The 20512-nt window shown below is 45.9% G+C and overlaps 1 protein-coding gene across 5 annotated transcripts in view; it reads left to right on the top strand.

Moving 5' to 3' along the window:
- Positions 1-15928, top strand: part of IGSF11 (immunoglobulin superfamily member 11) — a 135857-nt gene extending 119929 nt beyond the window's left edge. For 4 of the 5 annotated variants that reach the window (XM_068181123.1, XM_068181122.1, XM_068181121.1 and 1 more), the window contains 6 exons: positions 8493-8656; positions 9832-10039; positions 10824-10979; positions 11980-12102; positions 12334-12484; positions 13111-15928. In XM_068181123.1, coding sequence (XP_068037224.1) covers positions 8493-8656; positions 9832-10039; positions 10824-10979; positions 11980-12102; positions 12334-12484; positions 13111-13561 — 1253 coding nt within the window. In that variant the 3' untranslated portion in view covers positions 13562-15928. The remainder of the gene's footprint in view (positions 1-8492; positions 8657-9831; positions 10040-10823; positions 10980-11979; positions 12103-12333; positions 12485-13110) is intronic. The other variant, XM_068181120.1, reaches the window with a different exon arrangement.
- Positions 15929-20512: the final 4584 nt, after the last annotated feature.

Below are 20512 nucleotides of genomic sequence, written 5' to 3'. Positions count from 1 at the left end.
CTCAAGCTGAGCTTCTTACCTTAAATGTACTTGTAGGAACGTTTGATAAGCTTTCATCCCCAAGTCACTTCAGCTAAAGTAACTGGCTGTGGTCATTTAAAGTGTTCCCATTCCTAGACATCCATTACTGTAGGATGATTCCCCTGCTGTAGCAGTGAGCAGAACAGGACAGTGTGTCTGCAATGCAGCTTTCCCCTCTCACAGCAAAGGAAGTTAGAATGTCCCCACATCTTCCTCAGCAGGTTATGTTAATGCCTAGCTGTGAGGTAGAGGCATTGCTTCTTTTCAGCTTTGGCTGGCTTTGGGACAATAACCTTGTGTTGAGCAACAAGGCAAACAACAGAGGATGACAACATGTTAAGTTACTGCAGCAGAGTAACTGCAGATCCCCAGAGCTGATCTATCACAGGAGTGGGGGGTCAAGGAAAAGGAACTGTATTTTCCAGTCTTAGTTTTGTAAAAGACAAAGAATAGGGAAATAACTTTCTGTGCCCAGTTGAACTTTTGCTTTGCTCCTTGTCTGTGCTTGCTATTTGGAAAATAGCATTCAGGCATCTCTGAAGGACCTGAGGAGAGGGAAATGACTGGCATCCTGTTCCAAGGACATACCACTCTGTTTGTACCTTGGGTATCCTGCCTTGTGTGGCCTTCAGCTCTCTTCTGTAGACAGACCGCCTGCTCCTGATTTGCCCATCTGAGTCCCAGGGTATGAATCATTGATGACTCTGATTTTAAGCACAGCCAGGGATGGACAAAACTGACACCAAATGGTCCTACAGAGTGGGCTGAATTAGCCTTACCCACCCCTCCACTCTCAATTAAGGGGAGAAATGAGTGAGCTCTTCAGTTCCTGTTCCCTCCTGAGTCCCCTCTAGCCTTGCTCATTTGCTACAGCAAAAAAAAAACCCCAACCTCCGAAGTACAGCTGCTCCTTGAGTCCTCTGCAAATGCTGTGAATTCAAGGACTGCCAGTTCAGATCACAGCAGTTTCTGTTTCCAGCCAGTGCCGCACGCATCAGAGGGAAGTGTTAAACTTCCCATAATGTACTTAATAGTGCAACACTATACCATGGAAAGGGGATTAATGCATGCCCAGAGCACAGCCATTGATTAGTTTCATCCTAGCTAATGTAATTGTAGATGCTATTTTTGTTCCTACCAATGTCCCTTTGTATTTTTATAATCTTGCTATAATACAATGCAGTTGTTTTTCTGCCTCTAACTTGCACACACATTGCATTCAAGGCAGCAGACACAGATGCAAGGCATCCATCCCAGCTTGCTGTAGCTGCAAAAGTGGCAACTTTCCCAGCAGCTTCAGCAAGGCTTGATAGAAGCACATAAGAGAAGCCTGTACTGGGATCACAGCAGGAGTCCAGAACTGGGAAGGACCATTTGGGTCATCAGCTCCATGAAGCTGCATGTCTAAACCAGATTTGTGTTCTTCTTCCCACTTAGCACATACCAACAAGCTGCTCTAACACTGTATTCTTGTCACTGTTCAAAAACTTCTGCATCTCAAGTCTGTGACTAATTAAACAGAAGCATTAAGATCTATTGGAAAAGCACTGTTCAGGTGCTCAGGGAGCTTAACATCCTGTGAACTCTGCTACCTGGAGAGCACAGCCCCTCTCAATTTCCCTAGCAGGTTTGATACTCAGTAGTTCAGCAGATCAAACACTTGAGGCCTAAACTAGAGCACATGAGGATCTCACACTAATGGGGACCCTCTGAAGATACCTAAAGCTGTCTGGCTTGCTCAGCAGGATCCAGGGAGTCTGTACCAGAAACAGGGAAGGAATCAAATTCCTCAGTATGTCATGAGAGCCCCTTTCCTACCCCTGCAAGAGCTAATCCAGCTCCTCTGACAAGGACGTAGAAAGGAACTGACACCATTCTGGAAGTATGTGCAAGAAAAAAAAAGCTGAAAGCTTTTCTGCCATTTTTTTTGGTCATAGAGTCCATTCTTCATCCTGTCTACAGCTGCAGACTGGGGAGGTCAGCACAGGGAGATATGCTATATGTCATCCCAATCAGTCAGCTGTTTGAAAACTTCCTCCCAGCTGGCCTGCAGAGAATGACTTATTTCCAAAAGAGAAGATGGCAGGGGTGGTAGTGACTGCTGCTCACCAGTCAGCAGCTGAGGCCAGAGTGGAGTGGGTCAGAAGGAATTCTCCCCTGTTAGTTTTCTGTCTAGTTCAGATGAGGTTATAAATGGTAAGCAAGAAGGGTCAGTGTGATCAGCACAGTTTCAGAGGAACTGAACAGCTAGTCCAGTTCTTGGCAAGAAACACTGCAGGGCTCAACTTCTAGAGCCTGACACTGTGTTTTCTCCCTGGATTAGTGTCTGCTAGCCTGCATATCCTACAGGTTGGGCAGCAATCCTGAGATTACTCAGGATCTTTTCACTTGGGGGCCTCTATGCTGGGGGGATGACTTGACACTACCAGCTGTGTTGGATGGTTTCTCCAGGGATAAAGGCGCCTATTGACCTGCATTTAACAGGAATACTAACACTAGAAACATCTCAGAGGAAAAGCTAGCATCAGTATGGTTTTAATACCTGTTTACAGAGACCTTGCTCTAAACCATGCTAGATGGGATGGTTTTCCTGCTGTTTGTTCTAGTCTGTCCTGCAGAGCCAGCAAAGATAGGAAGGGAAGTGTTGGAAATTATTTTGCCTTATACACTGTTCCATTGTGCCCCACAGGTTACTATCCCATTGCTTGACCTGTCAGTCACTTGTATAACATGTGCCCTCAAACTGGGGCACAGAAGAAATCCTCCTATGAATGTCTGGAGCAAACTTTTCCCTCTTGCTGTGAGCTGGCAGGGGGGCTATGGTCTGCTGGAGCCCTTCCTTCCTCAGTCCATTACTCCCAATATTATTGTTCCAAGGAGGTTTCTACCAAGCATCCTTCCCAGGAAAATTTGTGCTAGGGCACCTTGGACCCAGGATGCAGTCTACTATGACAGTGTGAATCTGTCCCAAATGCCTGCCCTGCAGAATGACTTTGGAGTCTGGAAGTTTTTCCATGGTAGAATTTTTTTAGTGAACTGGAAATAGTCTAGCTGGGCATAAATTCAGATCTGTGATCCATTGCAGTGCTTGGTGATGTTGGTTCCCCAAGCAGGGTGGAGTCTACTGCAGGCTGCCCCCAGACACTAGGTTGGGTAAATACTGTGTTTGGTTAGATATACTCTGAGGTAGCAAGTGTACCATGTCCAGAATGAAGCAGGATACACAGTCCCTGGTGAGAATGGGCAGGACCAGTATTCAAGCATCTTGTTGAGCAGCCAGTTTGGAAGCTGTCATATCATGCTGGATAACTTCAATGTTTTCTGTGTTTGCAACTGCAAGCCAGGCTCCTTCAGGGGCTTTTGAGTGTTTGCTGCAGAGGCAGGTCCTATGGCAGGTGTACTGCCTGCATCTGTTCCTGTCTCCTCCTGCTGTGAGTCACTCCTTCCTGGGTTGTAGGTTTTGCTGCTGCTCAGTATGTTGGGTTGGCAGTGTACCTCAGCTCATTCGAGGTGGGAGACATTTCTCTTCTTTAGCACAGGGGTTAGCTTTGGTCCCAGACTCAGAGATGTGAGGCAGGCAAAAGGCACAGCAACTTGTGTTTTCCTTTCATCTCAGGAAAAAGACTGCTCTGCAGTTTCTCCCTCCATTGCCTGCGGTTGCCAGATGGAACACTGTGCTTCTACCCTATTCTTAAAACTTCGGTGTGACCTCATTTTTGCCTCTCTAACAAGGGACACAAAATGTCATACTGCCAAAGGTATCTTCCCCAGCAAGTGGCAACAAGATTGCTAATTGCGCTGGGACAGGCAGGAGCCATTCCAGCCATTCCCTGGGTTTCCGGTGCAAGCTGAATCAGCTTGAAGCTTTATTCTCATTTTCCCCACAGCGACACACATTCCTGCACATTTTCCCTTGAGGTCTGGAGATGCAGAATGCACACAGCTGAGGGTTTCTTACATCCCTTTTACACCTTCTTCCCTCCTTCCTCCCCATGCCATTTGCTTCCCTGGCTTGCCAGCACAGCAGAGTGAACCTGTACTCTGGTCTCTACCTTTGGGTATCAGGAGTTTGCTGCTAGCAAGTACCAAAAGCTGCTGATTCTGCTGGTGATCTCTGGAAGAAAGGTGTGGCAGTGAGTGGGAGCTGGGAACCTTTTTCTACCAACTTAGAATGAGTCAAAGTGCTTAGATTTGCCCATGTCCTTCAGCTTCACTTTATCTGGTATATTCTGAAAGCTCTGTGAAGCTTGCAACCCCTCTAGGGCAGCTAGAAAATGTGGCAGCATCTGACTCCTCCTTACACCCACCAGGGAGGGCAATTTGTGCTGTGGGACTGTGTCCTATGTGCCTGTGTCATAATGTATAAATTACCTACACAGACTCTTTCATGCGTACCAGGAAGGGAGCTGAGGTGCTACTTGGAAAAGCAGCAGCAGCAGCAGCAAGCCATCAAAAATGAAATCAGATCTGTTGCCAGAATAATTACTTGATCCTAAAAATGTGAAGAAATTCTGAAAGAGCCTCTGCAGCCAAAACATTCTTCTGCTGACTGGTTTGGTGATAGGGGGCAGAAAAATGGAGCATCCCTTCTAATTAGTGATGGGAGCTTGCTGCTTCAGGATCAAAGGAGAATGCTGTTTGCTGAATCAAGCTAAGATCAAAGTGTCCTATGTACAGGAAGGGCCCATTCCTCTTTCTGCTGACAGTGGTGTACCCTGCTCATCCTCTGGGCATGCTGCTTACAGGGCTGCTTAATTACTAAGTAAGGAGGAGACTGCAGTCACAAGAGAGGGTGTAATGGACATTGTAATCCAGTTCTGAGAGATGATTTGGTGGTGATCGATTCTTTGTCTCTCTGAAGTCATTAAACTTCTGAATGCTTAGAAAATACCTGGATTGTGTAACTTTGCAGAAGGAGACTTCTTAGAATATCCTTTGCTTGATTTTTCTGACCTCTTATGTGTAATTTTACTTAGTAGGCTGTATGCGTGTGCATATATCTATATTTGCATTTATATCTACTCCAGGGAATTGAAGTCCTCATTCCTTAGGCTGCACTGAAAAATCCTTATCCCAATAGATATGCTAAATTTGAAATCTCTTTTTCCCTCTCTCCTCTGCCTCCCTCCTCTTGCATTAATACAAACCCACATTTTTGCAATGCCTAATTTTGAAATGTTTAAACACAAATCATTTGGTTGAGTTTTCCTAGTAGGTGTCACCCTAGGCATACAAGTTTTTAAGTGTATGTGACTTTGTGTGCATCCATCTGTGTTTTGGGCCATGACTGTTAGTGTGGAAGAATGCAGTCACAAAGATACTTGCATAGATGGACAAGTGCATGTGTAAATGTTACATTTTCTAGTAGTCTTGAGATGGTACAGCTTCTGAAGAGGGTTTGGTTTTTGCTCTTAAGGCTGTTTCACTGGGAAAGGTGTCATGTTATAGTACTGCCTGCCCAGTGCTCTGCTAACACACCACCCTACCTCCCTGTTCATGCTGCTGGAAGAGGACTTTGCCTACGTCTCCTCTTGCCTTGTTTAGTCTTCCTTTTCAGAAGTGGCTGTGTGTGTTTTCCCCAGCTGTAGCCCCGCAGGTGCCACTCAGCTTAACAAAATAAGCCTTTAAGTGCCACCTGCCTTAAGTACACCAAAAAAGCCAAAAAAGGGCCAAAGAGCAGTTGGCATGCCCTGGGCTGCCTGAGGTAAAGGCAAGCCTGAGGAGCTGGCTTGCCTGGTGGTTTAACAAGGCAGAGATAGGACAGTGTGGTGTGTGTGGGGGCGCTCCTCTTGCAGCCAGGTTCAAAGCAGCTTCCCTTGACAAGAAAAATGAATGGAGACCTCAGCTCCTCCTTAGTGCTTCCCTGCACCATGGCACTCAAATTAAAAGGGATGTTGTGTTGCCTTGAAAGGAAAAGGAGATAATGTGGGCTGTAGGGTGTTGCAGCATAAGAGTGGGGTACTGGCAGGGAAAAGGGAATATGTGTTTTCTTTAATTTTTAAAATTGTTCATGAGTACATTGGGAAGTCCTCAGATGTAGCAAAAAATATTTTTACGGTGAATAAATTATGCATGTTCTATTTTAGTGTTTTTATTATCCTTCAGGATGTTTACAATCAACTATTAATAAATATTAGGATTAGGAAGAGGGTGATTAGACATGAAAATCTCATCATCTTGATAACTGAGTGATTGATGCAACCAATCCTGCAAAGCAAACTGCAAAGTCTAACTTTTCCAGTAAATTGGAACACTCACACTTAAGTATTATTTTTCCGAATGTCAAGAATTTGAATGTGTGGGTTTTTCATGGAACGGAAAGTGGAAGGGACAAGGAATGAGGCTGAAAAACACATATTGCTGTTCCAAATTGGATGAGTAGCTTCTTTTCCTCTCATGGAGAGGATCTCATTAAATCCACACTGAACATAGCAGAAGAACTTCCCGCACCATGTTGGAGAGAGAGGTCAATCCAATAGATGTTCAAATCATTGTGACTCCCTGTACACTGGTTAGCACATGGATGATGCTAGACTGGATGAGTAGTCATGGCAAGATAGCCTTCAAATTTCAGCCTGCAGAAAAGTTAATTCCTTGTTGGCATCGCATTCGGCAAGAGAGATCTCCAAAGTTGACATGGATCACTTCAGGGCTTTGGGCTACCGCCACTGCCTGGCCAGCCATAAGAAAATGAGGAGTCTAATCCATTCCCAGCCTGTTGCCCACAGACACAGCTGGAAGACAGATGCCTTGGGATAAAGGTGATGCTTATTACTGGCTCTTCAAGTTATTTACTTCTGCTTGCTACTGACAGACTTGCATGGGAGATTGATGGATTAAGCTTCCACCAGCTGTTTCTCATCCAGCCACCTAATTCTCTGAGATGTTAGCACTGGAGATTATCTGTTTCCCTAGGAATTTCCAGAACGTTCCATATTTTTAAGTATGACCCAAGACAATGAGGAAAGTCAGTCTCAGACTCTTACTTTTTTTCCCACAAAGTAAGAAACTTGTGAACTTCATTTGAAGAGGTTAAAGTGAAATTTTGTCTGACTGTACTCTGAATAATTTCTGAGCCTCCCTGAACTACCTGAGGCTTTAAAGGTAGGAGATGTGGAGGAAGGAATGGAAGTTTGGAGGAGGTGGCTGGGCATTTGCCAAGTTGTGGAGTACTGCAGCTCTGGAGCAGTCAGTTCAAACACCAAAGCACATAGAAGGCTGTGCAGGTGGTAGAATCTTTGGATTCATAGCATCTGAAGCTCAGCACTTCCAGGCTCTGGTGCTGCATTTCTACATTAGGCAGCCTGGGAGGGATCTCAGCAGACAAGCATGTGGGGACACTCACCTTTTCCTCAGACATCGGCCTGTTCGATATCTTAGTAGTTCAGACAGAGAACTATTCTCATGAAGCATTTCACCTTCAGCAAACCACTGTCTCTTGGCAGAAAATAGAAACTTTGCAGGCAGCCCTTCCTGGATTCAGCAAGAGAATAAGGTGGTCTGCAGACAGCACCCGGATGTTAGCAGTATTCTGCTGTTGCCTTGGAGCTTGAAAACTCCTTGCCTTCTTTTCCAGCACCCTCCCACATGCTTTGAACAAGAAAATGGTGAGCTATCATATAGAGACATAGCTTTTTGTAGTCAATATTTTGATTTTGTGGAGAAAAATGGTTTAAAGCATTTTAGTGCTACTCAAAGGGGCGGTGGAGACCCCCTTGGTTAGTTTCATTTGACAAGATTTTGGCAGTAGGAACAGAGGTATTTCCCTGTGTCACTTGCAGTCTTAAAATGGCAGACTTGAGCTGCTGTACTGGGAAGCTGGGGCTTATGAGGCTTTTGTCTTTGTCCAGTGTATGTGGAATGCTAAGAAGTGAATCGTGGAAATTCAGGAAAATAAATGAGATTAGATGAGATCCTCCATTAGCAATGGTAATTTTTCATCAGCTAAACAGAAATGACTGGACTGGAAAATATTTCAACTTTTAACCCTTTAAATGAAAAATATTGTTAAAATACTTCTGGTCTTGCTGTACTCTACGAGGCATAGAATTGGGAGAAGAACTGTTTTTCTTGGTAAATATTGCAGTTTCTTTTTTTCATTCCCTGATGTTGAATATCAATAAGATTGATGGGTTTGAAAACATATCTCTTTCTCTTAGATTCAGCTTGCTTGTTCTTATAGGCCTTTGCCTGTTGCCAAAAAATCACTGCTGTTCTCAGAGGCTCTGAAACTAGAGTGCCCTCACTTAAAAGGACCACATATGTACATTTGTCTGTAAAAAACATCTGCATGAGAGCAGAGTGATCTGTGAGGAAGGAATATATTTCCTTTTAGACTGATGTAGTAGGGTACAGTTGTGTAGGAATGGGATACTGTGTTGTGAATTGCAAATGTATGGGGCCACCTGCAGTGCTTTGAACTGTGTGTCCTTCTCCTGAAGTGCTTGAACCATGTATCCTTCTCTTTCCAGGTCTGGTGTGTCCTCTGGAGGTGTCAGTCAGTTCAGGGAGTATCCAGGTTGCCCGAGGCCAGACAGCAGTGTTGCCCTGCACCTTCACCACTAACGCTGCTCTCACTAACCTTAATGTCATCTGGATGGTCATTCCTCTTTCCAACGCAAACCAGCCTCAACAGGTAGGTCTTTTCTTACGGGAGCATGTATTTCCTTGGGGCTTTCATGTTCCCCACCATGTTCTGGATGTAGGCCCTCTACAATGCTGAGTCTATGGCTGTCCCAGAACTTCATTGTCCCTTCACTGCTGAACATACTCTCTGGCTATTACATGCATCTGTTTTCTTCAGTGTTTTGTTAACAGATGCACACTGTGTCCTTGGCTGGATGTGCAGCTGGGGCAAGTGTATGTGATACTGTGTTGCTGCCCTGGGCCTCTGGTGTTTGTGCATTCAAAAGAGCACAGGAGATGTAATCCAGGTTTTGGTGCACTGGATGTGGAATTTGGAGGGCCTGGGAGTAGCTGCAACTTTAAACCTGTGAAATCTATGTAAAATGTCCTCTAACACATAACTTCTCATAGACTCATAGTAACCTTTTACTTCCCTTTTATTTTTCACTGTCTGTAGCTTTTGCAATGCTAGCAAATGAGAGTATATAATGGTGGGCAAAAGAATCCTAACCTGAGATAACCTAACTATGTGGCCTGTTTTTTGCCCACATACTCTGACAACAGAAGAACACCATTTCTCTGAAATACATCTTGGGCCACACTGCCCTGATCGCATTTTGTATTCAGTGTGAGAACCTGCACTCAAGAATACTTGCTCCTTTGGGACTTGGTCTGACTACAGTCTGACTGGCAGAGGCTGTGCAGGTTCAAAGGTTGCACTGCCTGTGATTCAGCTCATCCCAAAGATCTTCAGTAAGCAGAGTAAAATCATGGCAGGATCTTACTGACAGAGACACAAAATGATACTATCCACTGGACAGATGCTTTTCATCAAAGTATTCACTGACCTGCAGAGAGCCTCTGCCTCTGTACATTGACCCTGTCCAGATGGGTAATGACTATCATATGAAGGAGGCTGGTATTGCCAATCCAGCTATGCCAGAAGATTTGGGTATCTTTCTGGTCTGCTACCTTTACAAACATTTTTATTGACAAAAAATGGGCTACAGAGTGTGTTCCTGTTTTGGAAAAAACACCTGTGCTAGGATGTATATTAAGGTTTGGTTATTCAGAGATCCTTTAGTAACTGGTCCTTTTGGCTTTGGAAGCTCATGTTTTGCTTGCTGTTCTTCCTCCTTGCTCAGTTCCTGTGGAGTGTTGTTTGAGCCTTCCTTTCTTTTCCAGGTTATTCTCTACCAAGGGGGTCAGATCTTTGGTGGTGCACCCCAGTTCTATGGGCGAGTGGGGTTTGCGGTGACAATGCCAACCACCAGTGCCTCCATCTTCATCAACAACACTCAGCTATCGGATACTGGCACCTACCAGTGCTTGGTCAACAATCTTCCCGACCGAGGCGTCAGGAATATTGGAGTCATTGGACTAACTGTCTTGGGTGTGTTTATTGGTATTATGGGCGGGGGGGGGCAGGGACAAGGGGACCTCTGTGCATGATAGTGCATCATGAACAATATGGTACTGTGTGTCTTTGAGCCCACAGACATCCCATGGGGAGGAATGGGTTGCCTTGTGGGTACTGTGGGATTTTGTAGGGCACGCAGACTTCATAGGCAGGCAGTGTGTAATGAAGTTCTAAAATATGGTGGAGAGAAAGTTTTTGGGGTGGTGTTGTGATACGGAATTGCAAAGAAGCAGGAATAAAGTACAAGGACATCCTGGAAGGCTGAATGGAGGGTAAGGGGTTTGGTGCATAGCAACAGAAGAGAATGACTTCTATCTTTGCTTCCTTTCCATGAAAGCTGTTAGTTCTGGATGCTCCCATTGATGATAAATACTCCAAAGTGCATGCCATTATAGGGATATGAAAGCAGAGCCCAATCACAGTAAATTTTGTCTGCAGCTCTGTTAACTTTCACCATCTTTGCTGTCTCAAAGACAGAAATGTTCACTTTTTTTCAAGGGAGAGATCTAAGAGAACTGGGTCCTGTGAAAGTCAGCAGTAGTCTGTAACCCTGATGGGCTCCTGGGTCAGGAATCTTTGTGTGAATTGTTGCCTCCCAAACCATAATGAGTTCTTGTCTGCTGCCTCGTTCTTGTCCCCTTAACAGCTCATGACACTGTCCTTGCTTTCCCCAGCAGCACATGTCCAGAGTAAGGCTGCATTCCACTGTTTGGTCACATTTCCTGATTTGCTATCACCTTCCCCTCTTCTCTCGCAGTTCCTCCTTCTGCCCCGCTTTGCAGAATCCAGGGGTCCCTGGATGTGGGCAGCGATATCACACTGACCTGCAGCTCAGAAGAAGGCATCCCCCGACCAACATACCTCTGGGAGAAACTGGACAATGTCCCCAAGTTGCCCCCAACTGCCACACAAGGTGCTCATTCTGTTGATTATCCTCTTATTTCCCAGGTGGCAGCCTGGGATGTCCCTTATCTCAGCTGCCAGAGGTGGCATGGCTCATTGAGCGTCTGCCATCATTTGCATGGTCCCTTTATTGGAACGAAGATTCCTAAAGCCCACAGTGGACGGGGTACCCTCCAGAGGCCACTTAAATTTTTGTGGGCTTTTTGGTCCAGAAACATGTTCCCCATTGAAAAACAATGACTGGGTTGAATGGAAGAGAGAGAGTGATTTCTAGATGTTGGCATGTGTCTGGAAATTTCAGCTGCCAACTCACCTGCATTTTAAACCAAATGAAAGGCTTATAGAATGGAAATGGGGAAAAGAGAGGCAGAATCATCCCAGGAAAATATGGCCAGCTTCTCACACTGATACCTCAGTTCTCCAATAAATTACTGCCAGAGCTGCTTTTCAGATATATGGAGAAGCAGGGCTCTGATCAAACTGGTGTTTCCTAGCCTCAAGTCCTACCCTTAGGTTTTCTTACCCTAGGTGTCCTGATCAAATACTGATAGCTGTACTTTTGCCATTTATTTTGCTGTATTTTAAGAATATGGCAGCTTTCAGTTTCATATAATTCAGGAATGAGGAATATTGGCAGAGAAGGAGATGGAAAGTCCAGGGATGGGAGAGTAGGGGTTCTGCAGAGCAAGACTGAATTCAACAAGTAGATCTGGGTATAGGTAATTTTTCATCTCTTTCTTCCCTGTTCTCACACAACACTGAGAGTCCCGAGCTTTCATCTGCAGAAATTCCTCTATAAGAAGAGAAAGAAACATCTAGTGTAAGCTCCTTAAGGCCTAATCTTGTCTCTGTGTGTGTATGTGCACGCACAATGCTTCCATCTAAAGGTTATTTCCTAATTTATTTCTCTTAATAGTCTCACACCAAAATTCTCTATTTGCTGGCTTTGCCTTTTCATGGTTTTCCTCAAGCGGGGGAGGGATTTAAATCCTTCTTTTCTCTCTGACTAGACCAAGTCCAGGGCACTGTCACTCTCCGAAATATCAGCACTGTGTCCTCAGGTCTTTACCAATGTGTGGCTTCAAATGCCATTGGAACCAGCACTTGCCTTCTGGACCTGCAAGTCATTGCACGTAAGTATTTTGCCAGGGGATGCTTGGCCACCTGCTTCTGTCTTGTGATAGTAAGGTGTGTAACCATGTTTGCTGTGAGCCACCACGTGCCTCTCTATCAGAAGATAATCACGCCCTGGAATGGGAACATTGCCTTTCTCCCCTCCCAAGCCACGGCATCTTCATGTGCTTACAGATGGCCACAGCTCATCCCTGATTTCTTCTTCATGTTCTGTTCAATCATCTCCACAGCTCACCCACGGAGTATCGGCCTGATTGCAGGAGCAGTGGCCACAGGTGCCGTTGTGCTCGTTCTTTGCATTGTGTTGGTGGCTGTAGCACTGTTCTACTGGAAAAATAAACACAAAGAAGAAGAAGAGGAGGAAATTCCCAATGAGATAAGGTAAGGGTCAGGGAAAGCTGGTGGTGGGGGACCTCCGAGCAAAAGCTGCAGCTGACAGGACTGGAATGGGAAACCTCATTTTTGTTAATTCTGGGTGTGTTCCCCGGGGTCAGAGAAAGATGTCCTTACATGTTCAGAAAATGGAGGGAGAAAATGAAGAATGGTAAAAATACATTTTGTTTTCAGTATTGCCTATAATGCCTTTAATCCCTTGGCCAGCAAGAGGGATGGGACTTCATGTTGTTAGCTCTGTAGGAGAGTGATGTGGTGGAAATTCGACCCATAATGTCAGACAGCGATAGCTGAAAAGCTCTGGAGATGTGATTGTGATATTTTCTGGTCACAGAGGTTACAGTCACAGTTATCACTGTCTGGCACTGCCTGACTTTCTCTGTAGACACATGAGCATGGGTCATTTGCCTCAGTGACAAATTTGGCACGTGGAGCACACAGGTAGGTCCTGCAGAGAGGGATGAGCAAACAGGCCAAAGAGCAATGCTGATTCACATTGGTGCTGTCCTTCTCCTTGAATTGATGGTGTTGGCCCCAGCATGGTGGTTGGGGGTGGGGGTGTTGCACAAGGGTGCCAGTGTCCTCCATATGCCCTCACACCTTCTCCTTCCCAGGGAGGATGACCTGCCACCCAAATGCTCCTCTGCTGCAAAGACATTCCACGCTGATGCGTCCTCATCAGAGAATGACACCCTCACCTCGTCCAACACCTACAACAGCCGCTACTGGAACGACCCCAAAGCCAACCATGCCACAGACTCCTTCACCCGCTTCAGCAACAGCAACGATGCTCACCAGCCCCCCTTCTCCCGCTCAGGGAGCACGAGTGCCCGCCCCGTCTATGCCAATGGTGGCCACCCATCCCCGGCTCCCCCTAAGACACTGGTGGTGACGGCCAGCACGGCGCCGTCGCCTCAGGAGGTGATCCGGAGCAATGGTTCGGTCAGCAGGAAGCCACGGCTGCCGCACACCCGTTCCTATGCAGTCAGCCAGGCCACACTGGAGCGGATCGGGGCAGTGCCCGTCATGGTGCCCGCCCAGAGCCGGGCTGGCTCCTTGGTGTAGGACCGTGTTGGTGGCTGAGAACTGAGCAAGGGGCCTCTCATCCCCTGGGGTGGGGTGAAGAGACCCTACTCCTTCCTGAAAGGCAGTGAGGCGGTGGGGGGGTCACACACTTACCTCTCCACCTGCCCTCCCATCTCGAGGCTGCTGCCAGCTGGTGGGACAGCCCTGGCCAAGCCGCTTTCCTCCCAGCTGCTGGAGCTCCTTGTGCCAATGGACGCCACAGATGTGCCAAGGCCAGAGGAGCAGGGAGGTTGGGATGTGCTCCCGGGCTGCTGCGCCCCAACTGGGACATGCACTTGGGCCTGACCCTGGGGGGATCTTTTGCTCTTATTTCCTATTGGTTTTGTTGGGGGCTGATTCCATCCATTTGGGTCTTTCAGGGAGGTTCGGGAGACATATATATATATATATATATTATTTTTTTTCTATTCTTGTTGCTGTTTTGTTTCCAAGAGAATGATAACCTGTGTTGGGGCAGGGAAGGCTGCGCAGCCCCAGCTTCCCATGGCCCTGGCTCCACTGTTGGATTAGGGAGTACTGTGCACTGGGGCTGGGTTTGGGGAGGCATGGGACAGGCTGGAGGGGTGAGATGAAGGGACAGCCACCAGCCCAGGCAAGGGGGTGGTTGGGTGCGGGTGTGGGCCAGGAAGCATTTGTCTTTATTTTTTGCAGTTCTTCCCCCCACCTCAGCACACACAGACACACACAGGCACACACAGACAGACACATGCAGATCCTCAGACTGGATGTTTCTCCTGCACACGGTTGGAGTGCCACCAGAGCCCTATTTATAGCTGTGGAGGATGCAGCCATCTGAGCATCTTTCCCTGAGACACTTGGTGCAGAGCAAGGCTGCACCGCTGCTGCTGCTGTTGCTGCTGCTCTAGGGCTTGGATCTCTTTTTTTCCTTTTCGTGGGGTGTTGCTGGGGTTATTCAGGAGGCAGAGAGGAGCAATATGGTGTTGTGGAGCACCAGGCAGGTTCATGAGGCATTTATTGCTCCTGGACTGCTCTGATTTAGGGCAAGTGACTTCAAACCCCACAATTTTGATGTTTGCATGGTGGATTTCATTCATCAGTCTATGCAGGGCTGGGCAGCTTGGCAGAGCTTGAAGCGTTCACAAAGAGGCATCAGAGTTTTCTTTCCTGCTCTCCCACGTGCACAGACATGTTAGCAGGATTTGTTTCCTGCTTTAGAATGCAGAGGCTTAATGAAAGCCCACACACTATCTCTCTGCCTCCCCCACTTCCCTCAACATCCTGGGACTGGGTACTGGTGGCATCTGCCAGTGGCCCTGCCATCTCCTTGCAGCCTGGCAGGTGGTTGTGGCTGGCACCTCTACTTTTTTCTATTGCAACTAAATAGCCTTAATCAAAGCCAAGAGTTGAAACCTCTGAAGGAACCTGATGCCATTTGGAGGGCTGGACTGAGGACTGGGATTTCCTCTCCTAGAGAGCACTGGTTAAAAGAGGCCATGCCTGGATAAATGTTTTGACCCTCCTGCATAACACCAAGCCTTGCACAGGCAAAGGCAGTGATCACCTCAAAAAGCACCAGAGCCCTCCCAGGTCTGCTCTTGGAAAAGCAACGTGGGGAGTCACAGGTGACTTCCATAGTTCTCACATTGGAAAAAGGGTCTGTTTAAGCCAACAGACTCTTCCTCATCCCCACTTTCCTTGTCCCGGCACGGCTTTACTTTCCCTAGCAGTGCACAAACCTTGGGCAGGGCCTTCTACCTAAGCAGTACAAATGCAAGCACAGACTCTGAGGAAGAGGAGGGAGAGGTGAGGGCTGGGTTCCCACGTGGACACACTGGCTTTTTGGGAGACTGGGAGCTCCCAAGCAGCACTAGGTTTGAAGCTTGGTTGAGATTTTGTGTCTTCTTTTCTTAAAATAAAAAAAAAAAAAAAAAAAAAAAAAGAAAGAAAGAAAAAGAAGATAAAAAAATCCAACTTCCCTTCTTTCCCTCTCTACATCACTGCATCCAGAATGTGTGCAAACCCCCATGGTGGTGCAGGCAAGGCGGTTACTGTGTGTGTGCACACATTTCACTGGAGCAGTCCTGTTTCCTGCCTGTGTGCTCACTTTGCTTCTGTGTGGTAGGATTGATGGGGGAAGAAGAGTGGCTTTAGAAACCCTAATGTGGGAAGAAAAAAACCCCAAAACAATCAAAGAAAAGCCCAGACACATTCTCTCTGCTTTTGTAACAACCCCTGTCTGACATTTACAGGAACACTGCCCTCAGCAGGCACCCTCCTCTACTGGGAAAGCTCTTCTGGTTCCTACCCTCCATAAGACTGTTTGCTCCTCTTTCTTTGTTCTTTCTAATTGTATAAAACTCAATAAAATTTTATTCATATAAAAAAGGACTTCTGCCTGCCTGCTGCTGCTTTTTTCTTCCTCCTGCCTAATTCTGTAACTACAATGACTTTGGCCATTAATACTTATCCTTGATGTGACTGGCAGTAGGCAGTGACCATGCAACCAAGAACTGAATGTTATTAGGCCAACCTATTCGGTAGTGAGCTCTGGTACTAGAGCCTTGTTTTTCTCATTCATAATAGTCTGACACATTACCCTTGAATGTACAATTTCCCAGGCGTGCAAGGTCGCTACTTCTGTAGACAAAGGTGAGTTTTATCTTCTGTCTTTTGGCAGGGGAGACCCTATGCTGCTTTGAGTGATGTGGGAAAATGTTTTTTATTTAAAAACATTTATTTATTTAAAAAATATTTTTATTGCCAAATTTTTCTCATGTATTGCTTTTCCAAGCAAAAACATGGCATGTTTATCCCAGATTCAAAATCTAAGACAGTCACTGACTTTCTTGGGCATTGGAATAAATTTGATGGAGGAAACTTTTAGGAATTTAACAGAAGTGCTGATTCCCATAGACAGAGCATGTGAAGTTTCAGTGTCTGAGCATTCACACTCTCAGGGCATAAGGGGACTGCAAAGCATAGACTTCTTAGTCTGTATCAACAGCTGCTACCAGAAGGTTATTATTAGTTAGGGCAACCTGATGTTTTGGCAGGGATTTTGCATTTTTCTCTCCATGTTTTTTTTTCCCTATTTCTTCTCTAAGATCCCACAGATATTCTGAGAGTGATTATTAAAGCTAGAAACCTACCAATCCAACAGCAGTGGTAACTCAGCCCTGCTGCACATGCATCATGTCCTCATTCCTGGGTATTTTTCACAACCTACTTCCAAATGCTCTTTAAATGTGTTTTCAGCTGTACACCTTACTGTAAATAAGACACCTGCATTGCCATTTTCAGGAAGTTGACATAGGAATCTTAATGTTTCCATTTATCACCTTTTGACTGTGCAATCTTTATGTAACATTAATAGCATCTTTACATTTTATTCCCATGATAGCCCTGTCAGTATTCTGCTATACTATCCATCCCTTGCCACTGGTTTGCTCCTTACATCATCCTTCTACATGTCTTGTTGATCCAGAGCAGAATTTCCTTGGATGCATGATGATTTGATAGGTTTGTGCAGCACCTGGAATGCTGGAGTTTTAACCCTTGAATTGTGCCTAGCGAGGCATTGCTGCAATACAAATAATGAAAAAAAAAATACCAGTTAAATAACTTGATAGTGCTCCAGAGTTTTAATTTATCACTAAAAATCAAACAGAGGTTCAAGCTATTGCAGCAGTAAGTGAAAGTCACCATTGAAATGGTCGAGTTTGCTGACAGCCTTCAGTTCCAGATGTGCCATAGGGATTGTCCACCACATGCCACAGATGTTACTTTAAATGTTGGCACCTATGGCTATGTCACCTTCTACCAAAGAATATCAGAGAGGAACTTGTTCTGAAACAAGGATTAACTGTACTTTTGAGTGCTGAGACAGAAATAACCATGAGAGGATGCTTCACACTTTAGAAGTGGATATCTTTTTAGAGGTTGGTGTAGATGAGAGCTCAGTTAAAAATATTTGGGAAAACTGGTCTGCAGACTGCCAGAAGTTTTTTTTAACTTACGCAGCTTTTGGACTCATATCTGCTGACTCATCTGAACTAAAAAAATTTAAAATTACACAGATGCATGCACTTCAACACACTCTTGCTGAAACACAGATGAGTTTCCAGCAGAAACCAGTCTAACAGATGGTATCCTGTCCAAAACTGCCTGGTTTCCCTATGAGGAGGGGGGATGCTCAGGACATCAGTCTTCCTTGCATCATGTTTTAGGCCCTCATTAAGAGGACATCAAATCAGAGTAGCCTCAGATGACACCCAGGAGGTAACTGGGTGATTGATGGTACTGGGCAGAGGAAATCAAACAAATTTTTTTATACTGGAGGAATGTTCATGATAATCATGGTTTCATCAAGTACATCGGTAAGCTTTTGTAGGTTACTGGATTTTTCTTGAAAGCAACATTTGACATCTCAGCCTCATTCACTTCAGGCATGCAAGTGTCTCTCTGTGTCTGCACTCTAACCTGGATCTTCCCAGCCATGGCACTGCTGGTTTGTGAGCAGATGGATAAGTCTGTGCATGTCTGCCATCACCAGGTGAACCAGGTAAAGGTTCTCTTATGGTGGTCTTGAATATTTCTAGCACGTGGAAAACTGAGACAGTACATACCTTTCACAAGTTCACTTCTGAGCAAACCCAAGCACTCATGTTAACTCATGGCCTCTGTTTGACAGAGGCCTGGAATGAGCTGTTGTCAGGTTTCTCAATGACTGAGTTGCCTTTTTTTCTGTGCTTTTTCTAAGTGCTGCTGGCTATCCTGCCTGCAGCTTGTTTTCCTGATGCCAGCAAAGCAGTGCTCACCCACTGTGCCCTTGTTACAGGTCTGCTCTTGCCATGAGAAAGGCAAGAGGTGCTGGTGAGGATCAGGAATATGGGTGTTGAGAGAAGGAATGCAGCATCACTTAGCTCACTGAGCCATGCCTCTTCTTGGCTGAGGAGTAGATGGACATCAGAGAAAAAGCAAACCTTGAAAGCAGAGAGAGTGAAAGGCTGTGGCTCTTTTTCTTCACATTGCTTTCCTCCATGCCTGCCTCTGAGCATTGCATGTGCCTGGAGGATGTTACCGAGAATTACCAGGTCTGTGACCTCCTAAGCAAGGGAATGCACATGCAAGGCATTTCCTGAGCCTTCCTTGGCACTAGCTCGGAGCTCTTGTTGGCTACTGGACAGCACAGAGAAAGGTTTTCTTAGGTCACCTACACAGCCATGGAGCCGGAGTGGGAGATAATATGTGGCAAGAGCTTTGGACATGTGAAAGCTGTTTTTTAGGGAGGAGAAACTTGGTAGTCTTGGGACTTCCCCACTCTAGACCTCTGGCATATTTTCTTTGATGTGTTTCCATGGACAATAACAGCTAAAAAAGCACTTTTCCTTTCCCTGTAGTAGAGAGCACTGCTGATGTGCAGGAATGGCTAAGGATCAGACTCCTCACTAAGCCTTCTAATGCCATTTTCTGCTTATTGTTTTCTCCTGATTTCCTCTTCCTCCCACTTCCTCTGCAACATGTTTGAATGAGAAAGTGGGTTGGCAGGAAATTTAATCTATCCGTGTAAAAACAAGCAAAAAAAACCCCAAACCCACAAAACAAATAGCAGGAAAGAAGAGAGATTAAGATGCAGCTCGCGTGGTTGGCTGGCAAGTGATGCTTTAGCAGTGGATGCAGCCTGGGTCAGGTCCTGGATTTGGACTTATTAAATCAGACTTGGGAAGGGATGATGACTTGCTTCCACTCAATATGCTTTAATGAGAAAACTGATGTGGTGTATGCTTAAAGAAAAGCATTGGCTAAGGGACTGGATACAGTAAAGCCCAGAGGCTCTATAGTTCCTTGCTTGTATTTAAACCCAGTGTGTTTGGTAGAGTCTGCCTTCCTGGATACTATCAATATCTGCATAATTTCTCTCAAGTAGCTAATTTTCCTTGAATGATCACAAGACCCTTTGGCAAAAAATCACCAGGTTGTTGTCCATGTGGACATTTCAGACAGGGAAAAGGTGTGTGATCTGGGTTGCAGCAGCACTCTTTAAATTGTGGCAGTTTCTAAGGTTGCAGAGTAGCCTAGAGACTTTTTAAGTGCTTGGCATCACTGGTACAGCCTTTCCATCCGGGATCTTCTCCCCTCTTCTTAGACTGAGGCTTGTGGCACATTTGCCTCTGTGCTCCACATGAAGGACCAAAGGCAGCAGGGGCTAGAATTAGCTCCATAGAAAATCCAGTGTGACTTTAGACTCTCAAAATTAAGATTCTTAGGGATAGAAACTATTACAGAAATGTGCCATGGACAGAAAGCGGTTCTTTCTTTTGTCTGTAATTTTCTGCTGGGATTAATATGTATAAAATCAAAGACTAACCTTTGGTGACACAAACAACAGTAATAGGTGCACAAGCACATAGATCTCCCACCAGCTCTCTCCAGGGGGCACTTGCTCAATGGCTGCAGACTGCAGTCTGTTCCTGCTATTTGTGAACACAATCTCCATGGTTTTGTTTGCTCATCTTCCTTGTGTGTGAATGCATCCTCCACTTCCTCATCCACGCGCGGGGACACCGCAGGAGGTTGAAGCAGGACAGTAAAGGGTGAGAACGCCCCATGCTTTTGCTCAGCCCGGTCACCCAGAGCACACATCCCGTTTGTTCCCCGGCATAACCTGGTGCGTAGCTCCCAAATCGCCGTGGCTTTCGCCGTTCCTCCCGTCATTCCACCAGTTGCACACTGGCCAGGGAAAGTTGGTTACTTCTGGGAAAGCAGGCGGGAGCTTCGGGGCTATGTCCGCAGAGCAGCTGCACATTCCAATTTCCTCACTGCCGCCGGATTTGGGTCACAAAGATCGCCTTTTTTGGTGGCTCTACGCTGACATCCTCTGGAGGGATGAAGAAATTCAGCGATTCCCGTTCACTGCTCAGTTCGCCCGCACATGGCTGCCTCCTTACGAGCTGCAGGGTTGGCTTTTCC

Source organism: Anomalospiza imberbis, chromosome 2 (assembly GCF_031753505.1).
Source record: "Anomalospiza imberbis isolate Cuckoo-Finch-1a 21T00152 chromosome 2, ASM3175350v1, whole genome shotgun sequence".
Classification (NCBI taxonomy): domain Eukaryota; kingdom Metazoa; phylum Chordata; class Aves; order Passeriformes; family Viduidae; genus Anomalospiza; species Anomalospiza imberbis.
This window is presented reverse-complemented; position numbering and strand designations above follow the sequence as displayed.